Consider the following 27,970-nt stretch of genomic DNA (forward strand, 5'->3'; position numbering starts at 1 on the left):
CATATAGGCTTGATTGGTGGAGTGCTTGGTCACCTCCCTGGCCAGGGCCCTTCTCCCCCGATTGCTCAATTTGGCCGGGCGGCCAGCTCTAGGAAGAGTCTTGGTGGTTAAAACTTCTTCCTTTTCAGAATGATGGAGGCCACTGTGTTCTTGGGGACCTTCAATGCTACAGACATATTTTAATACCCTTCCCCAGATCTATGCCTCGACACAATCCTGTCTCGGAGTGCTATGGACAATTCCTTCGACCTCATGGCTTGGTTTTTGCTCTGACATGCACTGTCAACTTATATAGACAGGTGAGTGTCTTTCCAAATCATGTCCAATCAGTTGAATTTACCAGTGGACTCCAATCCAGTTGTAGAAACATCTCAAGGATGATCAATGGAAACATGATGCACCTGAGCTTAATATCGAGTCTCATAACAAAGTGTCTGAATACTTATGTAAAAAGGTATTTTTGTTTTTTTATAAATTTGCAAACTTTTCTAAAAACCTGTTTCCACTTGGTCATTATAGGGTATTTTGTGTCGATTGCTAAGGATTTAGCAATTGCCAAGCTTGTTTTTGGTCGCAATCTGTATAAACTATTCGAATAGAAAGGTTCAGAACTTTAAAAAAAAATCACAGCACAGTTGAAAAATATATGGCAAATAGAAGTCAAAACTGGATAGTGTTCAGAGATAGATGGGAGGGGTTGAGTGGAGCTGTAAAATATACTGTGTCTGTAATATGTATATAATATGTATAAGCTGGAAGTAGAAGCCTAAGTGGTATTGTCCATTAGTTTACTAAAATTAGCTGAGGTGTGGTAGGGTTAGGGGAAAATAATAAAGGAAAATATATACAAATATATTTATATATATATTTTATATATATATATTTACAAAAATGATATATGTGGGATTGAAAAGGATGCAGACAATTACATTGATGGAAGCCACAATTGATCGGCAATAGTAAAGCTGATCCACCCCCTAAAAAAAAGAAGAAAATAAATAGGTTTCAGGCAAGGTCAGTGATTGTGATTCACTGATGTTGGCCCGTTAAGCTGATGTCTGGAGACATTAGTTCAGGAAGCTGCAGGTCTCAGGCAAGGAGATTCGTCAGTTGATTGTGGGTCACTGAACCACCTCTGTTACATGCATGTGCATGAAAGTCAACTCATTCTACCTTTGGTGTTTTCGCCACTGGGAGAGTGACTATGTAAGGTACAGGCAGTAGGGATTCTGCCCAAGAGTCCTGTGTGAACAATCCCCACAATTATGCAGATTGGACTCTCCTTCCTGTTGATTGGGCTATTTTTAGGGAATTGTTCCGCATGAATATTTGAGTGGTTTTGTTCCAGTTTGCTTCACAGACAGAGAGAGACACAGCTAGGGTCTGGTTGGATAGTTGGAGATGAGGCAGAAACAAGGAAGGGGCCTTGAGGTAGGTTAGTAGCAAAGGTAGTCGGGATGATGTCATTGCTATTGGGGGCCAATATGAGGCTATTTTGACAAGCAGAGGGAGGAAGAGGGCTTACAGAACATGCACAAGGGTTGAAGTTAGATGATAGCGGGAGGTAGAAACAGAATAGCCTGGTTCAGATATGAATGTGCTTTTACCAACTCCTCTGACTATAATTGTCATGGCATACATTATAGTCACCAGTTGGTTGAAATACACACCTGGACCAGGCTAGGAGGGACAAAGTGGTTTTAGATTAAAAGAACATTGAATTTAACACTACTCCCTTAAACAGTTTCTGTTCATTGCCCTTACGGATCAGACAAAGCATGGTAGATGTTGCGATATGCAAATGAGTGTGGCACTATGTTAATTGTCCTCTCAACATGATGCATTAGTCTTCTCTCCAGCAGATACTAAATTAAGTGAGTGTGTGTCCTTCTAGTTTGCTGACTTGTACGTGTCTGTGAGAATGCACCATTTTTTTCTCCCTCCCTGCAGGCTTGCCAAGAAGTCATGGTTTGGTAACTTCATCAACCTGGAGAAAGAGGAGCAGATCTTTGTGGTGATCAGAGACAAGCCTCTCAGCTCCATCAAAGCGGACATCGTTCACGCCTTCCTCTCTGTAAGAGCTCCTCACCACTCCTTTATACTCCTCACCACTCCTTTTTACTCCTTTTTACTCCTTTTTACTCCTCACCACTCCTTTTTACTCATCACCACTCCTTTTTACTCCTCACCACTCCTTTTTACTCCTCACCACTCCTTTTTACTCCTCACCACTCCTTTATACTCCTCACCACTCCTTTTTACTCTTCACCACTCCTTTTTACTCCTCACCACTCCTCTTTACTCCTCACCACTCCTCTTTACTCCTCACCACTCCTTTTTACTCCTCACCACTCCTTTTTACTCCTCACCACTCCTTTTTACTCCTCACCACTCCTTTATACTCCTCACCACTCCTTTTTACTCCTCACCACTCCTTTATACTCCTCACCACTCCTTTTTACTCCTCACCACTCCTTTTTACTCCTCACCACTCCTTTTTACTCCTCACCACTCCTTTTTACTCCTCACCACTCCTTTATACTCCTCACCACTCCTTTTTACTCTTCACCACTTCTTTTTACTCCTCACCACTCCTTTTTACTCCTCACCACTCCTCTTTACTCCTCACCACTCCTTTTTACTCCTCACCACTCCTTTTTACTCCTCACCACTTCTTTTTACTCCTCACCACTCCTCTTTACTCCTCACCACTCCTTTTTACTCCTCACCACTCCTCTTTACTCCTCACCACTCCTTTATACTCCTCACCACTCCTTTTTACTCTTCACCACTTCTTTTTACTCCTCACCACTCCTTTTTACTCCTCACCACTCCTTTTTACTCCTCACCACTCCTTTTTACTCCTCACCACTCCTCTTTACTCCTCACCACTCCTCTTTACTCATCACCACTCCTTTTTATTCCTCACCACTCCTCTTTACTCCTCACCACTCCTCTTTACTCCTCACCACTCCTTTTTACTCCTCACCACTCCTTTTTACTCCTCACCACTCCTCTTTACTCCTCACCACTCCTCTTTACTCCTCACCACTCCTTTTTACTCTTCACCACTCCTTTTTACTCCTCACCACTCCTCTTTACTCCTCACCACTCCTTTTTACTCCTCACCACTCCTCTTTACTCCTCACCACTCCTCTTTACTCCTCACCACTCCTTTTTACTCCTCACCACTCCTTTTTACTCCTCACCACTCCTCTTTACTCCTCACCACTCCTCTTTACTCCTCACCACTCCTTTTTACTCCTCACCACTCCTTTTTACTCCTCACCACTCCTCTTTCTCTCCCTCTCCATCTACTGTATGTGTATCTCTCTCTCTCTCTCTCTCTCTCTCTCTCTCCCTCTCTCTCTCTCTCTCCCTGTCTCACTCTCTCCCTCTCTCTCTCTCTCTCTCTCCCTCCTTTGTCACCTCCCTACTTATGATCAAATCAAATCAAATTGTATTTGTCACATGCGCCGAATACAACAGGTACAACAGAGTACCTTACAGTGAAATGCTTAATTACAAGCCCTTAACCAACAACGCTTTAAGTTTTAAGAAAAATAAGTGTTAAGTAAAAAAATATATACGTAAAAAATAGAAAATAAAAGTAACAAATAATTAAACGGCAGCAGTGAAATAACAATAGCGAGGCTTTATACAGGTGGTACCGTTACAGAGTCAATGTGGAGGCTATATACAGGTGGTACCGTTACAGAGTCAATGTGGAGGCTATATACAGGTGGTACCGTTACAGAGTCAATGTGGAGGCTATATACAGGTGGTACCGTTACAGAGTCAATGTGCGGGGGCACCTGTTAGTTGAGGCAATTGAGGTAATATGTACATGTAGGTAGAGTTAAAGTGACTACACATAGATAATAATCAGAGAGTAGCAGCAGTGTAAAAGAGGAGGCTGGGTAGCCCTTTGATTAGCTGTCTTATGGCTTAATGGTAGAAGCTGTTAAGAAGCATTTTGGACTTAGACTTGGCACTCTGGTACCGCTTGCTGTGCGGTAGCAGAGAGAACAGTCTATGACTAGGGTGGCTAGAGTCTTTGACAATTTTTATGTCCTTCCTCTGACACTGCCTGGTATAGAGGTCCTGGATGGCAGGAAGCTTGGCCCCAGTGATGTACTGGGCCGTGCGCACTACCCTCTGTAGTGCCTTGCGGTCGGAGGCCGAGCAGGCAGTGATGCAACCGGGTCAGGATGCTCTTGATGTTGCAGCTGTAGAACCTTTTTAGGATCTGAGGACCCATGCTGAATCTTTTCAGTCTCCTGAGGGGGAATAGGCTTTGTCGTGCCCTCTTCACGACTGTCTTAGTGTGTTTGGACCATGATAGTTTGTTGGTGATGTGGACACCAAGGAACTTGAAGCTCTCAACCTGCTCCACTACAGCCCCATCAATGAGAATTGGGGTGTGCTCAGTCCTCCTATTCCTGCAGTCCACAATCATCTCCTTTATCTTTGATCACGTTGAGGGAGAGGTTGTTGTCCTGGCACCACACGGCCAGGTCTCTGACCTCCTCCCTATAGGCTGTCTCATCGTTGTCAGTTATCAGGCCTACCACTGTTGTGTCATCGGCAAACTTGATGATGGTGTTGGAGTCGTGCCTGGCCACGTAGTCATGAGTGAACAGGGAGTACAGGAAGGGTCTGAGCATGGCGTGTTGAGGATCCTCCTCTGTGTTGAGGATCAGCATGGCAGATGTGTTGCTACCTACCCTTACCACCTGGGGGTGGCCCGTCAGGAAATCCAGGATCCAGTTGCAGAGGGAGGTGTTTAGTCCCAGAGTCCATAGCTTAGTGATTAACTTTGAGGGCACTACGGTGTTGAAAGCTGAGCTGTAGTCAATGAATAGCATTCTCGCATAGGTGTTCCTTTTGTCCAGGTGGGAAAGGGCAGTGTTAAGTGCAATAGAGATTGCGTCATCTGTGGATCTGTTTGGGCGATATGCAAATTGCAGTGCGTCTAGGGTTTCTTGGATAATGGTGTTGATGTCAGCCATGACCAACCTTTCAATGCACTTCATGGATACAGACGTGAGTGCTACGGGTCGGTAGTCATTTAGGCAGGTTACCTTAGTGTTCTTGGGCACAGGGACTATGGTGGTCTTCTTGAAACATGTTGGTATTACAGTCTCAGTCAGGGACAGGTTGCAAATGTCAGTGAAGACACTTGCCAGTTGGTCAGCGCATGCTGGCAGTACACGTCCTGGTAATCCGTCTGGCCCTGAAGCCTTTTGAATGTTGCCCTGTTTAAAGGTGTTACTCACATTGGATACGGAGAGCGTGAGCACACAGTCATCCAGAACAGCTGATGCTCTCATGCATGTTTATTTGTTACTTCCCTCGAAGCGAGCATAGAAGTAATTTAGCTCGTCTGGTAGGCTTGTGTCATTGGGCTACTCGCGGCTTTGCTTCCCTTTGTAGTCTGTAATAATTTGCAAGCCCTGCCACATTCGACGAGCGTCGGAGCCGGTGTAGTACAATTCAACCTTAGTCCTGTATTGACGCTTTGCCTGTTTGATGGTTCGTTGGAGGGAATAGCTGGATTTCTTGTACTCTTCCGGGTTAGAGTCTCGCTCCTTGAAAACGGCAGCTCTACCCTTTAGATCAGTGCGAATGTTGCCTGTAATCCATGGCTTCTGGTTGGGGTATGTACGGTCAGTGTGGGGACGACTTCATTGATACACTTATTGATGAAGCCAGTGACTCATGTGGTGTACTCCTCAATGCCATCGGAAGAATCCTGGAACATATTCCAGTCTGTGCAAACAAAGTCCTGTAGCTTAGCATCTGCTTCATCTGACCACTTTCTTACTGACCGAGTCACTGTTGCTTCCTACTTTAGTTTTAGCTTGTAAGCAGGAATCAGGATAATAAAATTATGGTCAAATTTGCCAAATGGAGGGCGAGTGAGAGCTTTGTCACGTCTCTGTGTGTGGAGTATAGGTGATCTAGAGTTTTTTTCCCTCTGGTTGCACATTTAACATTCTGGTAGAAATGAGGTAAAATGGATTTAAGGTTCCCTGCATTAAAGTCCCCGGCCACTAGGAGCGTCGCATCTGGATGAGCGTTTTCCTGTTTACTTATGGCCGTATACAGCTCATTGATGGAGGTCTTAGTGCCAGCATCGGTTTGTGGTGGTAAATAGACAGCTACAGAGAATATAGATGAAAACTCTCTTGGTATATAGTGTGGTCTACAGCTTATCATGAGATACTCTACCTCAGGTGAGCAAAACATCGAGACTTCCTTAGATTTCGTGCACTAACTGTTTTTTACAGATATACACAGACCCCCACCCCTTGTCTTACCAGAAGCCGCTGTTCTATCCTGCAGAGAAAAAGCTTAAAACCCGGCAGGTGTATGTTATTCATGTCGTCATTCAGCCAAGATATTACAGTTTTTAATGTCCCCTTGGTAGGATATACGTGATTGTAGTTCATCTATTTTACATCCCATTGCTTGTACATTGGCAATAGGACCGATGGTAAAGGTAGATTACCCGCTCGCCGTCGGATCCTTTACAAGGAACCCAGACCTTCGCCCCCAATATCTCTGTCTCTTTCTCCAGAGAATGACATGGATGAGGGCCTTGTCGGGCATCTGAAGTAAATTCTTCCCATCCGATTCGTTGAAGAAAAAGTATTCCTCCAGTACGGGCTGAGTAATCTCTGTCCTGATATCTAGAAGCTCTTTTCGGTCATAAGACACAGTGGCAGGAACATTATGTACAAAATAAGGTAGAAATAATGTGAAAAAACACACACAATAGCACAATTGGTTAGGGGATGGTAAAACAGCAGGCATCTCCTCCGGCGCCGTGATGCTATTTGACTTGTTATTGTATGGAATTATAAAAAATAAATCCTGGTCTTCAAACACTGAAATCATTATTAGAGCTAGCACACAAAGTGATGGCTATGTTAATTTGTTCGTCCATGAGGTGAAGTGAATAAATTCACTATAAAGCAACTGTGATTTATCTTTCGATTTAGAGCAACTTTTTGTCAGTGCTACTGCCTGCATTTCCCTCTGCTACTTTCCCAGTGAAGGTCAGTGTTTTTGTGTAATCAGTGAACAGCAGCCTGCTTTTTGTAGTCTGCATATGATTGGTGCACAGCAGTTTGGTTTCTGACATTAAAGAGAGCCAAGGAAAGGACTTGATTGAGTCTTCTTAAGTTTTTCTTGGCCACGCTGTGCATAGCTGTGTCATTATAATGGTATATCACAGCGTCAAAACAGTCACGACAACGGATGGAAACTGACTTTGACACTGACACTGTCATGACACAAGCATCATTGTACACTACAGTAGTTGGCTTGCATTAACCCGAAACCTAGCCAATTATCTCCCATTATCTGCAATATTTCCCAGCAGGTTTGTTTTTGTGTATTTTCAAAGGCACCCTGGTCTCTGTAGCCCAACACTGTGTGGTTGCTGTGTGACCCGCTGTCTATTGTAATTGACTCAGAGTTTGATGGTCCCTAACAGTGCTGTGCTGTAGTGTAACAGATCCAGTGTTGTCTCTTCCTGTCTTGTCTTGTCTCTCTTTGTCTCGCGTTTTCTCTGAATTTTAGCTCATATATAGTGGCTTGCGAAAGTATTCATCCCCTTGGCATTTTTCCTATTTTGTTGCCTGGAATTAAAATATATTTTGGGGGGGGATTTGTATCATTTGATTTACACAACATGCCTACCACTTTGAAGATGCAATTTATTTTTCTTGTGAAACAAACAAGACATAAGACACAAAAACAAAAAATACTTGAGCGTGCATAACTATTCACCCCCCAAAGTCAATACTTTGTACATTCACCTTTTGCAGCATTTACAGCTGCACTTCTCTTGCGGTATGTCTTTATAAGCTTGGCACATCTAGCCACTGGGATTTTTGCCCATTCCTCAAGACAAACCTGCTCTAGCTCCTTCAAATTGGATGGGTTCCGTGGGTGTACAGCAATCTTTAAGTCATACCACAGATTCTCAATAGGATTGAGGTCTGGGCTTTGACTGGGCCATTCCAAGACATTTAAATGTTTCCCCTTAAACCACTTGAGTGTTGCTTTAGTAGTATGCTTAGGGTCATTGTCCTGCTGGAAGGTGAACCTCCATCCCAGTCTCAAATCTCTGGAAGACTGAAGCAGGTTTCCCTCAATAATTTCCCTGTATTTAGTGCAATCCATCATTCCTTCAATTCTGACCAGTTTCCCAGTCGCTGTCGCTGAAAAACATCCCCAAAGCATGATGCTGCCATCACCATGCTTCACTGTGGGAATGGTGTTCTCGGGGTGATGAGAGGTGTTGGGTTTTCGCCACACAGCGTTTTCTTTGATGGCCAAAAAGCCCAATTTTATTCTCATCTGACCAGAGTACCTTCTTCCATATGTTTGGGGAGTCTCCCACATGCCTTTTGGCAAACACCATACGTGTTTGCTTATTTTTTTCTTTAAGTTATGGCTTTCTTTCTGGCCACCTCCATAAAGCCCAGCTCTGTAGAGTGTACGGCTTAAAGTGGTCCTATGGACAGATACTCCAATCTCCACTTTGGAGCTTTGCATCTCTTTCAGGCTTATCTTTGGTGTCTTTGTTGCCTCTCTGATTAATGCCCTTCTTGCCTGGTCCTTGAGTTTTGATGCGTGGCTCTCCCTTGGCAGGTTTGTTGTGGTGCCATATACTTTCCATTTTTTAATAATGGATTTAATGGTGCTCCGTGGGATGTTAAAAGTTTCTGATATTTGTTTTATAACCCAAATCTGTACTTCTCCACAGTTTTGTCCCTGACCTGTTTGGAGAGCTCCTTGGTCTTCATGGTGCTGCTTGCTTGATGGTGTCCCTTGCTTAGTGGTGTTGCAGACTCTGGGGCCTTTCAGAACAGGTGTATACATACTGAGATCATGTGACAGGTCATGTGACACTTAGATGGACTTTATTTAACTAATTATGTGACTTCTGAAGGTATTTGGTCTAATTTAGGGGCTTCATTGCAATGGGGGTGAATACATAGGCACGGACCATTTTTATTTTTTATTTATTTTTTAAACAAGTTATATATTTTTTTCACTTCACCAATTTGGACTATTTTGTGTATGTCCGTTCCATGAAATCCAAATCAAAAATCAATTTAAATGACATGTTGTAATGCAACAAAATAGGTAAAACGCCAAGGGGGATGATACTTTTGCAAGGCACTGTACATATTCTTTCTCTCGCTAGTCACACATGGTCTCTGTGTTGAAACTGATTATTTTCTCTATTTATTCCCTGTGCTCTCTCTGTGTTTTCGCTCTCTCTTTCCCACCCTCCACCTCCCTTTCCCCATCTCTCTCCCTCTGCTTCCCTACCTCCTGCTTCCCACCCCCCCCCCCCCTCACCCTCGCTCCTCCTCTCTCTCATATAGATCCCCAGTCTGAGTCACAGTGTGATCAGTCAGACAAGTTTCCGGGCGGAGTATAAGTCCACAGCCGGCCCTACAGTGTTTCAGAAGCCGGTCAAGTTCCAGGTGGACATCACCTATACAGAGAGCACCGCCGCCACCAAAGAGAACGGCATCTATTCGGTCACCTTCACCCTGCTCTCAGGTAACACACACAGAAAGGCAGGCAGCTAGGCAGGCACATGCGTGCACACACACACACACACACACATTCACATACACACACACATTCACATACACACACACAAACATACACACACACAAACACTGTGTACACACAGACACTTCCTGAATATGTACACACGTGTAAAAGCACATACACCAGCTGATGCAAGACCCATTACACGGAAGTCAGGTGAGAAGGAGGACAGAGAAACAGAGCCCTTTTCCCACCACGATCACACTGCCCTTTGGTCCCTGCTGAGTCTCGAAGGACAACCTCTGGCCAATGACACCGGAGCATCATCTCCAGCCAAATATTCTGTGTTGTCTCTGCAGTTTGTCTGCTTATTCCCATGTGGATAACTTATGTTCAGTTGATGTTGAACAGACTCTCATTTAATTCAGCTGAATTCCTTTGAGATTTGCATGTGCTTGAATTAAAATTGAATCTTCGTTGAGGCTATGGTGAGAAAAATTGAATGGAAAGGATGTCATTGTTTTCATAACATTGACACTCTTTGCGTCCTACTGGTGTGACATTGTGTGTTTCAACATCACAAGCTTATTTTCTGTCAATTATTCGGGTTCTTTTCAAAAGCCTTTCTTATTTTTCAGTCAATCAAGTTCTAGAACTGTTTTTCTCTGTTTCTCTCTATTTCTCTCTCACTCCCTCCACCTCCTCTCTATCTCTCTCCTCATACTCTCTCTCTTCTCCTCATTCTCTCTCCTCACTCTCTCTCACTCCCTTCCTCCATCTCCTCTTTATCTCTCTCCTCATACTCTCTCTCACTCCCTTCCTCCACCTCCTCTCTATCTCTCTCCTCATACTCTCTCTCACTCCCTTCCTCCCTCTCCTCTCTATCTCTCTCCTCATACTCTCTCTCACTCCCTTCCTCCACCTCCTCTCTATCTCTCTCCTCATACTCTCTCTCTCCTCCGCACTCTCTCTCACTCCCTTCCTCCACCTCCTCTCTATCTCTCTCCTCATACTCTCTCTCTCCTCCTCACTCTCTCTCTCTCACTCCCTTCCTCCACCTCCTCTCTATCTCTCTCCTCATACTCTCTCTCTCCTCCTCACTCTCTCTCACTCCCTTCCTCCACCTCCTCTCTATCTCTCTCCTCATACTCTCTCTCATTCCCTTCCTCCACCTCCTCTCTATCTCTCTCCTCATACTCTCTCTCACCAGGTCCCAGCCGCCGTTTCAAGCGTGTGGTTGAGACCATTCAGGCTCAACTGATGAGCTCACATGACCAGCCCGGGGTCCAGCAGATCTCTGGTAAGTAGAGACCCTCCCCTCTCCCCCCTACACCCCTCCACTACCCCCCCCCCCCCCCCACCCCCCCTCTCTCGGCATCCCCGTAGCTCACGGCAACGCCACAGTCACAGGTCGGCTCGACTCACACGCTTTGACACAAGGCATCTCCACATGCATGGCCCAAACCATGGCAGACGCACCCGGCACCAACAAAGCAACAACGTTGGTATCCTCGAGACTTCGCACTCTCTCCTGACTTTCTTGCATTCACACACCAGGGCTCAGTCATGACCTACACACACAGAATTTAATTTGACGTTTTTCTTGTAACTTTTTACACTTTCCAACCAGCTCTCGGTTAAGAGATTGTTTATTGAACTTGTGTCCAGTATCACCTTCCCATATAGATAATATGGACCAAAATGATGTAGCACATCAAAACTATCCCCCTCACATTAGCTCAGTACATGTATGTATTATATATTTTGATAGTCTGAGAGGAAGATGGGTGGAACAGGGAGGAATGGAAGAAAAGAAAGACAGAGTCACGTTCTGTTCTTCACTTGTCCTTGTTTTGTTTTTTTATGTGCCTGTATTGTGTTAACTTGGGGTTTCTTCACTTGATAACAGCACCCACTGCTGGTGAGACATGGTATGACATACATTACATAGAACATACTATAGAATATAATAAGGTTAGAGCCATCTTCTTTACTCCTGGGCCCACAGTATGAGTGCGTGCAGGCTAATGTGTGTGTCCTAGTCTAGTGCTTTAACACCTGACTCAAATAATCAACTCACCATCAAATCCTTGGGGAAGTGTACATGTGTGTTAAAGGGATATTTCTAAAAATGTTCAACTTCATATTCATCATCTGCAGCACCACCCCAACATCAACATACATAAAAAGTACGTGTTTCTATGTTTTGTAGTAAAAAATAAAAAAAAGATAGAGGAAGATAAGTGTTTCCAATTAAATCATCGGTGTGCATTTTAACCATTTATGAGTAGGCATTTTCTACTAATTGTCTACTAATTGGTTTATGATGTCATTCGTGATAGCATTTTTTACTACATAACATAGAAACATGCCATTTTCACATATGTTGGGAGGGAGGGAGGGAGGAGGGGGGGAGGGGGGGGGTATTGAATATGAAGTTGGATTTTTTTATTAATTTCCCTTTAATGCTAGCAAGCTGGCCTGACACACACACACACACACACACACACACACACACACACACACACACACACACACACACACACACACACACACCTACTTCTTGGACCAGGAGTGAATTACACTGGTTTGACCACTCTCTAGTTCACACATTTAGCACACGTGCCAGCTAGCAGTCTTAGCACTTTGAATGCCTTTGACTCACCCTGTCACAGATGGGAACTGTTATCAGGCACTGTATGCAACCACTTTCTCCATCAATAACTCATCCCCACCCCTCTTTAAATTGTTCACTGTATGCAACACCCCAACCACTTCCTCCATCAATAACTCATCCCCACCCCTCTTTACATTTTTCACTATTGCTCTCACTCTCTTTTTCTTTCTTTCTTTCTTTCTTTCTTTCTTTCTTTCTTTCTTTCTTTTTCTTTATTTTTCGTTCTTTCAATTGTTCTTTGTCATCTGTCCATGTCTTTGTCCCTTTTTCAGGTTTGGGGTCAAAGGTTTTACTATATTCCAGGGAATTCATTAAAATTCAATTAATTAATTTGAAAAAAAATAGTGGTTGATTTCCAATTAATTAACTGAAATTCAGTTGTTTTCCAGAATTAGTTGAGCTGGAATTGACCACAACCCATCTAGTCCTGTGTTTTCTATCCCTTTTCTATCCATGTCTGTCTCCTTCTTTTCCTCTCACCCTCTTCCACCTGTCAGTCCATCCCAGCCTGCTTTTGGTCATCATCCACAGCTTCAATCTAACTGCACTTGTCGGAGAATCACTCAAATAACTGAATGACTGGTCTGGCATGCTGCGCGGAATGCAAGGGTTTCAACCAGAGCCATAGACATTCTACACAGAGTTTGGAAACTGATAGTCTATGTCGGCTCCAAATATTCCATGCATTGTGATGGTCTTGGACTTTTTGGTGCCAATATGGCTGCCTAGGTAATTCTAAAACTGAAACTGAGTTTGCCTAACTCTGTGTGTCTATGGCTCTGGGGTGGACCGAATGCACCGAATGCTAGATATCACACACTAATACTGAACCGTGTGTGCCACGCATGACAACAAACACACTGAGGGCATGTGTTTTAGCCCCAAAAAAACACAACCTTTACTAATATGAAATCAACCGCTAGTCTAATATTTGAAACAGATCTGTGCAATCTGTTTGCACTCACTCCTTCAGTGTCCGAGACCAGAGGGGACTGCATGCTGTGCCACGTTTTAAGAGTACTATTAGCTACTACAGATGACACTCATACTGTATGAAGTCTGACTTCATTTGTACGCGTTAATATTTCATGGGGAAAAGGAAGGCGTGTGTGTGTGTGTGTGTGTGTGTGTGCGTGCGTGCAAACGTGTGCGTGCGTGTGTGTGTTTGCGCAAATACATTTTCTCATCCTTTTGTACTATGAGAGAGTGCCCCCCTCCCAAGTAGAATACTTATAATCTCCCATTAGCTTTCACCCTACCCAGCTAATTTACCTTATAGATAAGAGATCGATGGAGAACAAGAAAGGGTTACATACAGAGAGTCAGAGACCTAGCTAGAGAGACAGACTGACAGATGGGTAGAGACGGAGAGAAACAGAAAGTCTGAAGAGAAGCAATGGAGACAGACCCCTTTGAAATGCACAGACTTTAAACATCCATGCAAAGTAAGATTACGACTTTCCATTTGATGGGTTTTGATTCCAAAACGCAATATATACATTTTCTGAAATGTTGGTGAATTGACATGAATTAAAACACATCTTGTGAAAGAGAGAGAGCTGTTATTTTTATTTTACCATGACATGGGCTAGTGAATTTTGTTGAAAATATTGCTAGGTAATTTTATTTTAGAAAATGTATTTATTTTAGACAAATAATCATGTTATGCGGCAAAACGCTATATATCCACCCCAAAACACAGAACTCCAAAAGAAAAACTATTCAGATTGGGTTTTGAACTGTTATATTCAAAAAGTTTTCAGACCCCATGACCTTTCCACATTTTGTTATGTTACAGCCTTATTCTAAAATGTATTAAATCGTCCCCCCCCCCCCCCCCCCCCTCATTAATATACATACAATACCCCATAATGACAAAGCAAAACGTTTTTTAGAAATGTTGGCAAATTTGCACTTTGTTGAAGCGCTTTTGGCAGCGATTACAGCCTCGAGTCTTCTTGGGTATGACACTACACAACACGACTCAGGATAAGACCCAGATGCAGACACAGGAGACAGACAGTTTGAATCTCAGATGTTTATTACACGACAGGTTGCAGGCAAATGGCTGGGAATGCTGCGCCTCACGGACCTGGTTCTCTATACCCCAGATGAGTGCAGAGGTAAGGAGGATGGTCTCGGGGTCTGACGGTGTAGCAACGGGGCTATAGAGATGTGAGAGCGCATCCGGCTTCACATTCTTGGACCCTGGGCGGTAGGAGATGGTAAAGTTGAACAGAGTGAATAGCAGGGCCCATCGAGCTTGCCTATAGTTGAGGTGCTTGGCGGTGCGGAGATATTCCAGGTTCTTGTGATCAGTCCACACAACCAATGGATGTTCTGCCCCTTCTAACCAGTGCCTCCACTCCCCCAACGCCATCTTCACCACGAGTAGTTCTCGATTTCCCACGTCATAGTTCCTCTCAGCGGAATTGAGACGATGGGAGAGGAAGTGCAGGGATGCAGCTTTTGGTCCTGTACAGAATGCTGGGACAGGATGGCCCCCACTCCGATGTCCGAGGCGTCAACCTCCACCATGTACTGACGGGACAGGTCCGGATGGATTAGTATGGGGGCTGTGGTAAAACGGTGCTTCAGATCCAGAAACCCCCGGTCAGCATCTTGGGATCATACAAATGAAACTTTGAGAGAGATGAGTGCAGAGAGGGGGGAAGCCAGGGTGCTGTAACCCCGGATGAAACTGCGGTAGAAATGAACAAACCCCAGGAAGCGTTGCAGCTGCACTCTGGATGTGGGTTGAGGCCAATCCACCACCGCTCTCACCTTTCCAGAATCCACTTGCATGTTACCTGCAGCAATGATGTATCCTAGGAAGGAGATGGTGTAGTTATGGAATTCACATTTCTCAGCTTTAACAAAGACCTGGTTCTCCAGAAGACGCTGGAGGACTTGTCGGACGTGGAGGACATGTTCTTGAGCTGAGTGGGTTAAAAACTAGTATGTCATCAGCATAGACGAACACAAATTGGTTCAACATGTCACAGAGAACGTCATTAACCAGGGCCTGGAAAACTGCAGGGGCGTTGGTCAGTCCAAATGGCATCACCAGGTATTCGTAGTGCCCGCTAGCCGTGTTAAAGGCTGTTTTCCACTCGTTTCCTTCCCGTATCCGCACCAGATAGTAGGCGTTTCGAAGGTCCAACTTAGAGAAAATCGCAGCCCCCTGGAGAGGCTCGAAAGCCAAGGTGAAGAGTGGTAGCGGGTAACGTTTTTTAACCGTGATGTCATTCAGGCTCCGGTAGTTGAAAAACGGGCGCGGGGAGGCAGAAGGACAGATACACCCTGCAGCCAGGGAGTCCTCAATGTACCTTTCCATCGCTTTGGTCTCCGGACCCGACACGGAAAAAAGCCGCCCCCGGGGTGGTGTAGTACCCGGGAGAAGGTCGATAGCGCGGTCGTAGGGCCTTTGCGGAGGAAATGATGTGGCACGGGCCTTGTTTAAAACCTCCCGGAGATACTGGTACTCCGTGGGAACGGCGGAGAGGTCCGAGGCTTACCCCAAGCCTGCCGGGAGATGTCCCGGGGCAGGCTCCGCCGACATCAGGCAATGAGTATGGCAGAACAGGCTCTGAACCTTGATAGAATCAACAGTCCAGTCGATAAGCAGATTGTGCCTCTGGAGCCATGAAAACACCAAAACCACAGGTACCTGAGGAGACTCAATGAGCAGAAATTGCATAGCTCACTGTGGTTACCTGTCACTCACAGATTGATAGGAACCGTATGATGGGTGACTTTAACAATAGAGCGCCCATCCAGCGCTCTGACGTCTATGGGAATGGAGAGGGGTTGAGTGGAGATTCCCAGCTCTGACACCAGGGTAGTGTCCATAAAACTCTCAACGGCCCCAGAGTCAATGAGTACCCGGAGAGATTTAGACCGGTCACCCCACAGCAGAATGAGGGGTGCGATTAATGGGAGATTGGACATTCTCCGTATGGCCCACCAGCGTACTCGTACCTACTGATGAGCCTGATATTTTAATGGACATGTAGAAATGTAAGGATGTAGTCCCACAATAGACAGCTTTTGGTGTTCAGTCTGCATAAACGTTATGCAGGAAACACTCTGAACTCTGGAGTTCTGTCAGAGTGACCATTGGGTTCTTGGTCACCTCCCTGACCAAAGCCCTTCTTCTCCAATCGCTCAGTTTGGCCGGGCGGCCAACTCTAGGAAGAGTCTTGGTGGTTCCAAACTTCTTCCATTTAAGAATGATGGAGGCCACTGTGTTCTTGGGGACCTTCAATGCTGCAGAAATGTTTTGGTACCCTTCCCCAGATCTGTGCCTCGACACAATCCTGTCTCGGAGCTGGACAATTGCTTTGACCTCATGGCTTGGTTTTTGCTCTGACATGCACTTAGAACTGTGGGACCTTATATAGACAGGTGTGTGCATTTCCAAATCATGTCCAATCAGTTGAATTTACCTCAGGTGGACTCCAATCAAGTTGTAGAATCATCTCAAGGATGATCATTGGAAACAGGATGCACCTGAGCTCAATTTCGAGTCTCATAGCAAAGGGTCTGGTTTTTTATTTTTAATACATTTGCAAAAATGTCTGAAAACCTGTTTTCACTTTGTCATTATGGGGTATTGTGTGTAGATTGAAAAAAATTAAAATTCATTTAATACATTTTAGAATAAGGCTGTAACGTAACAAAATGTGGAAAAAGTTACAACTATAATGGAAATTATTAGAAAATGTACTCACTTTAGAGCCATCTGCAAAAACCATATAGAATATTTCATCCACCTGGACAATGACATCTTGGGAAAAACTAGTGTGTTGGATATCACGGTTTGAAAAAAAAAACGAAAAGATTTTAAAGCACACCTAAAGTAAATGTTTTAAAAGTTTGATAACAGCCATAATTCGTACACATAGAAAAGGACCCATGCGCATTCATTTCAGACAAAAAAAATGCTAAATGTATGCAAAGATTTATACCATTCTTCATTTGTATATACCAGCTGACACTGTAGAGGTGTGTTAGAGAGTAACTGTGTACTCTGCTCCCAGATGTCTCTCAGCGGTCAGACACTCTAACCAGCAAACCCTCCAAGCGTGGTAAGAACCACTAAGACAATACTCACTGTTTCCCTGAATATGTAATCACAATAAAATACTAAATTAATCAAATACCCACTGTTTGCCTAATGAAATACTCACTCGATTGGCAAACAGCAAACTACTAGCCTGAGCCTCCCTCACTACACCTGATGACTCTTAACCTCTTCACAATTAATGCACTATGGTGTCACTAATGCACAGCTCTCCGTGTGTGTGTGTGTGTGTGTGTGTGTGTGTGTGTGTGTGCGTGTGCGTGTGTGTGTGTGTGTGTGTAATCCTTTGCATGGGGCTATATGGCACAGTGTGTGTTGTGATGCACACTAGTGTTGATGTTAATGTCCACTCCCCCTCCCTTCCATTCCATGAGTGAAACACATTGTAGACCATCAGTAGCAAATGGCTATGTAGCACAAGAACAATGGTAAGTGATAGCAAGATGACATTGCGTAAGTATTCTGTGTTTGGTAAAAAAAAAAGACCCACCGTATTAACTTTAAAAGGACAGGTAGACTGATAGATTTCAAGAAAGTTAGGAGTAAACCTGTCTATGTTTGACTCTCAGTGCAACACTAAGGGCTGGCTTCCCAGACCCAGATTAAGCCTGTTACTGGATTAAAAAGCACTTCCAATTTAGGATCCCCATTGAGCATGCTTTTTAGTCCAGGACAAGGCTTAATCTGTGTCCAGGAAACCGGCCCTAAAATTCCTCTTACTTGAAAGTGAAATTGGTTGTGTGATGAGTGATGTTATTGTGATGATGGCATGTTGTTCATATTGTATGTGTTTGTCTGTGAGCACTGTATGGACTCATTCCAAGGTATGCTTTTATTGTGGTGATTAGGATAGTTACCAGGAGCTTGGAAGGCAAGACATTATGTTTTGTGGTACTCTGAAATGCTGCTCGCGTTCCCATCCCCCCCCCCCCCCCCTTTCTTCAGAAAGAGATCAATTGGGCGTGCAGTCTTTTGTTATAGCCCTGCTCTACCACTCCTATTTCTACCAATCCTCTTCTAATCTTGACGAGATGAATCAGGAGTGTTAGAGCCGGGCTGGAACAAAAACCAGCACTCAGTAGGATGTAGATTTGGACACCCCTGCCCCAAACCCTGTCATTTTAGTCATTACCCTTCCAGAGCTCAAGCTAGCCCTCCTATGTCACCACTCTCACCCAAACCAGGTAGAACAGAGACTCAAAAGCCCACAGGTCTTACCCAACATTTTTTTTAATGGATTACTATTGTTCCAACCTTATGTCTCCTAATTTAGCACTTTAATACTGATGCACAATAACCTCAGCCTAGAGACATAATTAACGTACAGTACCAGTCAAACGTTTGGACACACCTACTCATTCTAGGGTTTTTCTTATTTTTGACTTCAAAACTATGAAATAACACATATGGAATCATGTAGTAACCAAAAAAGTGTTTAACAAGTAGCCACCCTTTGCCTTGATAACCGCTTTGCACATTCTTGGCATTCTGTAAACCAGCTTCATGAGGAATGCTTTTCCAACAGCCTTGAAGGAGTTCCCACATGTGCTGAGCACTTGTTGGCTGCTTTTCATTCACTCTGCGGTCCAACTCATCCCAAACCATCTCAATTGGGTTGAGGTCAGGTCATTGTGGAGACCAGGTCATCTGATGCAGCACTTAATCACTCTCCTTGGTCAAATAGCCCTTACACAGCCTGGAGGTGTGTTTTGGGTCATTGTCCTGTTGAAAAACAAATGATAGTCCCACTAAGCGCAAACCTGATGGGATGGAGTATCGCTGCAGAATGCTGTGGTAGCTATGCTGGATAAGTGTGCCTTGAATTCTAAATAAATCACAGACAGTGTCACCAGCAAAGCACCTACATACCATCACACCTCCTCCTCCATGCTTCACGGTGGGAAGAGATCATCTGTTCACCTACTCTGCAACTCACAAAGACATGGCCGTTGGAACCAAAAATCTCAAATTTGGACTCATCAGATCAAAGGACGTATTTCCACCAGTCTAATGTCCATTGCTTGTTTCTTGGCCCAAGCAAGTCTCTTCTTATTATTGGTGTCCTTTAGTAGTGGTTTCTTTTGCAGCAATTCGACCATGAAGGCCTGGTTCACTCAGTCTCCTCTGAACAGTTGAAGTTCAGAGGAGACAGATGTGTCTGTTACTTAAACTCTGTGAAGCATTTATTTGGGCTGCAATCTGAGGTGAAGTTAACTCTAAAGAAGGTATCCTCTGTAGCAGAGGTAAATCTGGCTCTTCCTTTTCTTGTGGTGGTCCTCATGAGAGCCAGTGTCATCACAGCGCTGGATGGTTTTTGAGACTGCACTTGTAGAAACTTTAAAAGTTCTTGACATTTTCCGGATTGACTAACCTTCTTGTCTCAAAGTAATGCTGGACTGTCGTTTCTCTTTGCTTATTTGAGCTGTTCTTGCCATAATATGGACTTGGTCTTTTCCCAAATAGGGCTATCTGCTTTATACCATGACTACATGATTCCATAGTTGTGATGTCTTCCCTATTATTCTACAATGTAGAAAATAGTACAAATAAAGAAAAATCCGTGAATGAGGAGCTGTGTCCAAACTTTTGACTGGTACTGAATATACCAACAGTCTAACAAGTATGATCAAATCCTCTTTTTTTACCATCCACGTGGCTAACGAGTCTCCTTGTTACCTCCTGGAACAATACCTGCAGGCCTTTCCTCATCGTCACCCTCTCCTCTTCCTCCTCACGTTAACCCCATTGCTCATTCGTTGTTTGTTCTCTCTCTCTCTTTTTTTCTTTTCTTCCCATCTTTGTACCTAGGCAGCCCGTTGAGTAACTTCTTTGACGTAATTAAACAGCTTTTTTCAGACGAGAAGAACAGCCAGGCGTCGCACAACCCCCCTGGCACACCCGGCACACCTAGCCCCGCCCCCGCCAAGCATGCCCCCGGCAGCAGGCGAAACGAGCCATGTCCCCCACCCACTCAGCCCACTGACTCTAAATGCCCCCCGCTTCTGGGCAAAGACAAACAAACAAAGATGGCCGCCACCAGCCGGACTGGGGAACAACCTTAAGACCGGAGAGAAGTAGCTAGCTCTCTGTTGCATGACTAGATAATAACCACCTGTTATCAGGTCATTCAAAACCCAATACAAAACCCACAAGAGTGTGTGAGAGATGACAAATGAAATGAGAGATGCTGCTTTCTTTGCTTTAGTCAGTAGGCTTAGTGTGTTTGTGTCTCGAGAAAAAATCTACTTTTGATTATCACAGAGAGAAACTTTTGTACTGTATAATAATGGAATGACTACTCTTTGAGTTTAGCAATCGATCCTTGATCAGTATTTGACGATATAAGTACCACATGTAGCCATGTTCCCTTTCTGTTCATCTACCCTCTCGTCCCTTTCCCACACCGTGGGATGTGTGTTGGTGTGTATGTGTCTGCTCTGTGATGATGGCTTGACCTTGTCTCTACCACCAGGGATCATCACTAAAACCTATTAGAGAAACAAGATGGAGGACAGTGTGTGTGTCCCAACCTGGGGCACTTTGTCAACAACGGGAGTAAGTGAGCCAGAGACGGAGGACAAGAGAAAGACTTCACATACTTCACACTGCTGTCCCCCTCCTCCCCATGCACCCCTCCTTCTTTCCACCCGCACACACACACATACACTAAACATTAGAGTACTAGAGAATCTCTCTTCATCATGACCGACACCCAGAGACAGATTAGCCGAAGAGTTGGAGAAAAGCCTTAAAAAGACTGATGTTTGTCAAACCTATACTACACGCATCCCCTCTCCTCCTTTCTCTCCTCATTGTCTATCCGCCTACACACACACACACACACACACACACACACACACACACACACACACACACACACACACACACACACACACACACACACACACACACACACACACACACACACACTGGGGGGATGTAAAGACTTGTGCACAAAGACGAATGGAAGTAGAACCACTGGCTCCTATGAAAGTTGGAGAGAGGAGGCGCGACTCTTGGACGTTGGATGGACGTTGGCTGAACGTTGGCTAAACTTTGGCTGGATTGTAATTCTTTTTAATGTAGTCCTTCTTTGTGAACTACAGGATTTTAACACTTTAGACGTAGTCAGACTCTGTGTCATTGCTGTAAATGAAATGAAATTGAGTTAATTGACTTTGGGTGGGCAATGGGGAGGGAGGGTACACAAATGAATGATCTATTCTGTTGTACAGACTAACTACAGTATGTTCCCATATGTACAACGTTTGTGTAGTTGTGACATTATGTTTAGCTAAGAACTTATCACTATCTTCTGTGTTTTCTACTTTTTGGACGTGTTTTATCGATTAAATGTTGTATTTTATTTTCGGTTACCTTTGGAGGGATGAATCATTTCAGGGGTTTAATTTTCTTCCATTTTGTTTTGTTCATGTTCCTTTGAAATATCTGCAGGATTCAGACAATAGTGGAAATAATTATTTGTGTATATTTGTGTACCTTATTGTATTTTTTTGTCATGTTTGTTTTCATTTATTTATTTATATAAACGATGTAGAAAATGTATTAGATAACTTATAAGGATTGTTTTTTGTCATGTTTCATTTATTGATCGCTGATCATTCTCTAAATGTTTTTGTGAACATTCATTCTTTCATCGATGAGAGAGCTTGTAATATATACATTTGGAAAATGATTTACGGTAATTTAAGAATGTAGACTAGTCTCTTTGAGAGGAACGAGCCCTCTGTTGCTAATAAGTGTGCGTTCCTTTCTCGTTGTGTGTGTACGACATCAGAGACATCACTCCAGCCACTCGCCTTGTAAATACAAAACAATTTGCTGACAAACTTATTTCAAAAAAACCAAGGGGACTCCTACTCTTAGCTTTTACCTTGTGATGTCGTTTGCATGTCCAACATGTGTATTTTCTTTGCATGTAGTTGTTGGAATTGTTCTGTCCCTTTCCCCCCCTTCTTTCTTTCTCTCTTTCGTTCTTTCTTTCTTTCGTTCTTTCTTTCTTTTCTCTCTTTCGTTCTTTCTTTCTCTCTTTTGTTCTTTCTTTCTTTCCTGTCTCTTAATTTGTTTCTCTTATTTTTATTTTCTCCCTCGCCACTTCGGTTGTTTGTTCGTCTTTGAGTTCTTTCCTCGCACCCTCCCCTCCCCTTCCTTATACTATTGTGCACATTTACCGTGCAATGCATCCTCTGCACGCACGCACACACACACGCACACGCACACACACACACAGTCTCTCTCAAAGAGAGACCCGATACTCTGGTCACGAATTCTGTCTGGGGTGGGAATTGGTATCAGAAGAGATAAAATAAAGCAATACCTATTAGTGTTATTCTTTCTATTTTGTACTATTGGGTAACCAGGCCACACAGGATGATGGACATACAGTAGAACACAACGCCAGGAGCGCTGGTATTTAGCAGGAAACCACTGGCAATGTATCCCCTTGTGACATAACTGTGAACAACTTCAGTGCAAGAAGGAAATAAATCTGACGACTTTGGAATTGCGTGGTGGTGATTTCTGATTTGATCTTATACACGTCCATGGGAGCATATTATTCTAAAAAAGGTGCTAATATAAAAACGCTGATGTTAATTATTATGAGCAAAAAAACTTTTATTGACACGCTGTATCTACAGAACAATAACATATTCAGAGCTCTGTTATTCCGGTACAATATATACGGTATCAACCCCAAGTTCCATCCACACGAGAGAGGATGGGCTCTAGTAAGTAACAGCAGTCCAAAATGCTCTAAATGCTTTATTTCTTACTAGCAAAGAAGTCTCAGTACCTGTTATTATATTGGCGGTGTATCCAGAAACCTTCATCATACTCTAGATCGAATTCCAGCCGTAGTACATTGCATCCATTTCCTCTCTTAAGCAATGGGCTATTTCTCGATTTCCTATGTCAGCCCCGTGGAATAAGTCCTACACATCACTAGATGGCAGCAGTACTTCTCCAGTTCATCCATCAATCCTCCTTCCTGCTCTCTGGGCTACCTGAGGAATTGATGGTGAGGTTGCGTTCCACAACTGCAAAACTCATTTGGTTCTGTCGCTTAACTTTTTTTGCAGCACCTTCAGTTGTCCTTTCACTATGAGTGGCAAGAAGCTGCTAACTACCATTGCTTCTCTAACCATCACACTGAAACTAAAGTAACTGTCTTAGCAGTACCTTGGGCATTCATAGAGGCAGAGAGAGCAGGTTTGAGGGCCTGTTAGATCACAGTAAAAGTGTTCTGTCCGGTGACAGATTAGCATTACCAACCTGTGCTGGCAACAGTGGTGACATCACCACACTGCGAGATACTGCGCTACACTACACCGGTTATTTATCTCCAGGAATCCTTCTCCCCACATGGGGTCCATCTCAATATTCTAACGTGGCCTCCTCTCCTCATCCCATTTCCTTCACCCTAACTGACATGTAAGAGCAGATATAGCTACTTGTCTTTCACATGTAGTTATTTCACATCAGTACAGTTGAAGGAAACGAGACGATAGAAGAACAAAGAAGCCAACTATGACTACTGAGACGCAGCCGGTGGCTTACTCTCTGCAAGGAGGGTACAGCGAGAGCAGCCTGTGGACCAAAGTGACCTCCAGATCCTCCAGGAGGAGAGAGGAGTGTTGCTCCTGACATGGTCCACTCCGGGTCTCTGTCCCTGGGGAGAGCTGGTCCTGATGGACCCCTCCCAGGAGCAGCCTGTGGAAGTCCTCTCTCGCCAAGAGCTGTTCCATGTGCTGCAGGAAGAAACCTTCACAGAACCTCCTGAGCTCTGCCGCCCCGTGATCCTGTACAGACAGACGGACAGGACAGGACAGACAGACAGACAGACAGACAGAGCGAGCGAGAAATAAACATTACAAAAAAAGAGAGACACATAAGGGCGGCAGGTAGCCTAGTGGTTAGAGCGTTGGACTAGTAACCGAAAGGTTGCAAAATCAAATCCTCGAGCTGACAAGGTAAAAATCTGTCATTCTGCCCATGAACAAGGCAGTTAACCCACTGTTCCTAGGCCGTCATTGAAAATAAGAATTTGTTCTTCACCTATTTAATCCCATCAGTCACAATAGTGACTGTAAAATACTTTTCCAGTTATAAAGCTCTAAAAATGTTACTGGATGATATATCAATGCATTTACAGCAAAAATTGAAATAATAAAGGGTCTCAATAGAAGATGTGCAGTGTCACATGTTTAGTGTAAAATGTCACATGACCAGAGCTGTTTACTTCCTGGTTTCACCATGAGAAGAGGATGGCTGCATCAAAACTCCCAAACAAAAGATTAGTAAAGTATGTTAACATAAAAATAGGACAAAGGTTTTTGTTACACATCATCTTTAAGGTGTCTAGTATTGATATATGCATTTGCAATTACTCAACTTTGTTCAGTGCGGTCGTAGAATGTGTAAACATGTCGACGGCAACAATAGTGACCGGTGGGATAACAGTGCATCTAGGTATACACATACATAGTTCTTGTTCTACCTAACTTTCCACTCTGTTATTTCTTTTAGTTTCACTTTGAGTCATGTACTGGATATGTTGGATGTAGGTGACTGCCCAGACAAGGCATGCAACATTGCAGTTATCCCTCAAAACGAGAAAGATGCTGTCCTGAGCGATTGTGATAGCGATGGGTCAGATATAGACTATGGACAGGCCATTTGCCAGCCAGGCTGTTGAATGAATATGCTGAACCTATGCAAACAGATCATGACAGGAACAACGTTATCAATGATGATGACCTACCCCCCCCCCCCCCCACATCCACAACCTCCCACCGCCCTCCATTGTTGATAATGAAGAGCCAATGGCCTCTACCCGCCAGAGGGTCCAGTCAGAAGAGCCAAGGGCCTCTACAAGCCATAGGGGTCATCCAGAAGGGCCAAGGGAAGAGCTGCAGGTGGTCAAAAAATAAAGATTGAGGGTTCAAACGATCGAAGAGGCCTGCCACCGAAGTGATTCCAAAACACATAGTATACAGCCCAAATATTGAAAAGTTAGTCACGAAACCACTGAGCCACGGAAGGGGATCTTTACTGGCTGCTACTGTTGAAGATCAGGCAACATGTGACAAAGCTTCTCACTGGCCAATCAACACGATGCACCGGTTCCATAGATGTCGTCATCGTGACAAACACACTACCTATGCATGTGAGAAATGCAAAGCGCCACTGCCCAGTGTTCAAGATATACCATGGACAGTAGAAAAGGAGATAAGAGTGAATGAAAAAGGGCTGAGACCATAAAATAAAAATCGCTAAAGGGTGGGGAGAAGCAACGGACTCTAGGAAGAAAAGAAAAGTCGACGAAAAAGAATCAAAATGACTGAAATGTTTTTGGAAAAGAAGGTCAATTGATTCAAGACATACTGTATGACAGTAGGTCTGACTGATCACAGTTCAAAATAGTGATGCACAAACTAATCTTGCACTTGGTTCTGAAGCCTACCTCTATGATGTATATATATATATATATATATAAGCACTCATTCTGCAGTGGTGCTTTTATATATATATATAAATATATATAATTGTATTTTGTTGAGTGTAGGCCTCTACTTGAATGCATATTCTACAGGCTACCTCTATCCTAATATTACCTTTGTGTTCAATATTACCTTTACGTTCAGTGGGAAGGAATGACACGACTGCTATATGGTTGTTCGTGAATGTTGCACTAAAATGTCACAATGACAATTCTACAATGAATATTGCACTAAAGTACAAGTTCAAATGTTACAATATTAATGTTTCAATACATGTTGCACTAAAGTAACAATGTTACAATGTATGTTACAATAAAGTAACAATGTTGAAATACGTTGATGGTTGTTGTTTTTTTGTCTTCGCTCTCAGCATTCATACCGGTGTTGTATAAGGGTTGTAAAATAGTCACACTAGAATGTGATGGTGCATCCTAGTGGCAATGCTGGGGACTGCCAGTGACAGAGTTTTAAATGTGTTAATAACTGGGTTTGGGATATATAAGAAGTTGGATGACTGCATAGGAGAAATATGTTAATTCAGTTTACTTAACAATATCCCACCGGTCACAATTGTGATCGACCATAAAACACACTTTTTCACCTACTTTTCCATGAAAATTTAAAAATAATAATGATTGATTATTTCAAAGGGTTACTAATGACACTTGATTTGGATATTTTCATGTCTGGGAAAAAAATGTGGGATTAATTAACTGACTCGACTAGTTAAATGAAGGCAAAATTCAAATAAATAAATATTACAATGATACTAATGCAAGCACCACTCACACAGGCCCACTTTGTCTATTATGACCATTATACTGGATTGCACGTACTCATTTCAAGGTGCAGACAACACACAGATACAATGTTGACTTATAGTTTTAAGCCTGCATAGTACAACATGTTAACAAAGTTTGAATTCCTACCGTAGACATCAAGTAGATGCTGACAGCGTTGTCCAGGGTGATACTCTGGGAGAGCAGGCTCTCACACTGCCTCTCTAGCACCTCCAGCTGGAAGAAACAGACCACTGGCAGCAGCTGCTGACAGAGGAGCAGATTGTTCTTCCATCACAAGTCACCACTCCAAACATGCAATCACACCTATCCAAAATGCTTAGATTTTATGAATGACCTCCACTATGTTGTCTTTCCACTCCTCAATGAAGTGACAGTGGGGGGCCATTCCGAGAGCTTAACCACTGTGGTAAATGTATGGATCAACAGTGGGATGTATGAATGAAGTTCTATCAGTGCAAATGAGGATACATGTATTACCTCCATAGCGTCAGCCTGTGACAGCCTCAGCCCTTCAGTCCCCCCACAGTACAGACAGCTCATCATCCTCTGGAAGGTGCTGTATGTGATGTCAGAGATGTGGATGGTGCTGGTGTCTGACCCACAGAAACTCAGCAGGTACCGAAACCTGAAAGAGACTTGATAACCATCTTGTGGACACAAAAGCACAGACTGCCCCTGAAAACACTAGAGCCTCCACTCGAGGTCATACCACCTCAGGTGTGAGGAGGGAAGTGCTTGCTCACCTCTTGGAGGCAGACATGAGGAGAACCCTGTGGGCGTAGAAGGCACGGCCTTCCACTAACAACACTATGTCAGACATCTCTGGGTTGTTCAGGAAATGAGCATCTGGTGGACAAGAGAGACCAAAGTGACGTTTGCACCATTTAGAGTCAGAAACATGCATTGAAATACATGTACGCAACCAACGAAGCATGATTTAGGCAACGAAGCATGATTTACACAACAAAGCATGATTTAGGCAACGAAGCATGATTTACACAACGAAGCATGATTTACACAACAAAGCATGATTTAGGCAACGAAGCATGATTTACACAACGAAGCATGATTTAGGCAACAAAGCATGATTTACACAACGAAGCATGATTTACACAACGAAGCATGATTTAGGCAACGAAGCATGATTTACACAACGAAGCATGATTTACGCAACGAAGCATGATTTACACAACGAAGCATGATTTAGGCAACGAAGCATGATTTACACAACGAAGCATGATTTAGGCAACGAAGCATGATTTACACAACGAAGCATGATTTACACAACGAAGCATGA

At 43.7% G+C, this 27,970-nt stretch overlaps 2 protein-coding genes across 9 annotated transcripts in view; one reads left to right on the forward strand and one right to left on the reverse strand.

Annotated features, from left to right (window-relative positions):
* Positions 1-22,872, forward strand: part of LOC139411285 (BR serine/threonine kinase 2b) — a 179,510-nt gene extending 156,638 nt beyond the window's left edge. For 4 of the 8 annotated variants that reach the window (XM_071157366.1, XM_071157371.1, XM_071157368.1 and 1 more), the window contains 4 exons: positions 1,951-2,074; positions 9,411-9,591; positions 10,796-10,885; positions 20,157-22,872. In XM_071157366.1, coding sequence (XP_071013467.1) covers positions 1,951-2,074; positions 9,411-9,591; positions 10,796-10,885; positions 20,157-20,410 — 649 coding nt within the window. In that variant the 3' untranslated portion in view covers positions 20,411-22,872. Of the gene's footprint in view, positions 1-1,950; positions 2,075-9,410; positions 9,592-10,795; positions 10,886-12,534; positions 13,966-17,304; positions 17,353-20,156 lie in introns of those variants that run through there. The other 4 variants (XM_071157365.1, XM_071157367.1, XM_071157370.1 and 1 more) reach the window with 3 other exon arrangements.
* Positions 22,873-23,011: 139 nt separating this feature from the next.
* The window catches only part of LOC139412129 (ankyrin repeat and BTB/POZ domain-containing protein 2-like), a 31,504-nt gene continuing 26,545 nt past the window's right edge, over positions 23,012-27,970 (reverse strand). The window contains exons 12-15 of the mRNA XM_071158940.1: positions 27,417-27,519; positions 27,151-27,298; positions 26,800-26,913; positions 23,012-24,169 (exon numbers count right to left, since the gene is read on the reverse strand). Of these exons, the coding sequence (XP_071015041.1) occupies positions 23,924-24,169; positions 26,800-26,913; positions 27,151-27,298; positions 27,417-27,519 (611 nt within the window). The 3' untranslated portion in view covers positions 23,012-23,923. The remainder of the gene's footprint in view (positions 24,170-26,799; positions 26,914-27,150; positions 27,299-27,416; positions 27,520-27,970) is intronic.

The sequence above is a fragment of the Oncorhynchus clarkii genome, chromosome 6 (genome assembly GCF_045791955.1).
Source record: "Oncorhynchus clarkii lewisi isolate Uvic-CL-2024 chromosome 6, UVic_Ocla_1.0, whole genome shotgun sequence".
NCBI lineage: Eukaryota > Metazoa > Chordata > Actinopteri > Salmoniformes > Salmonidae > Oncorhynchus > Oncorhynchus clarkii.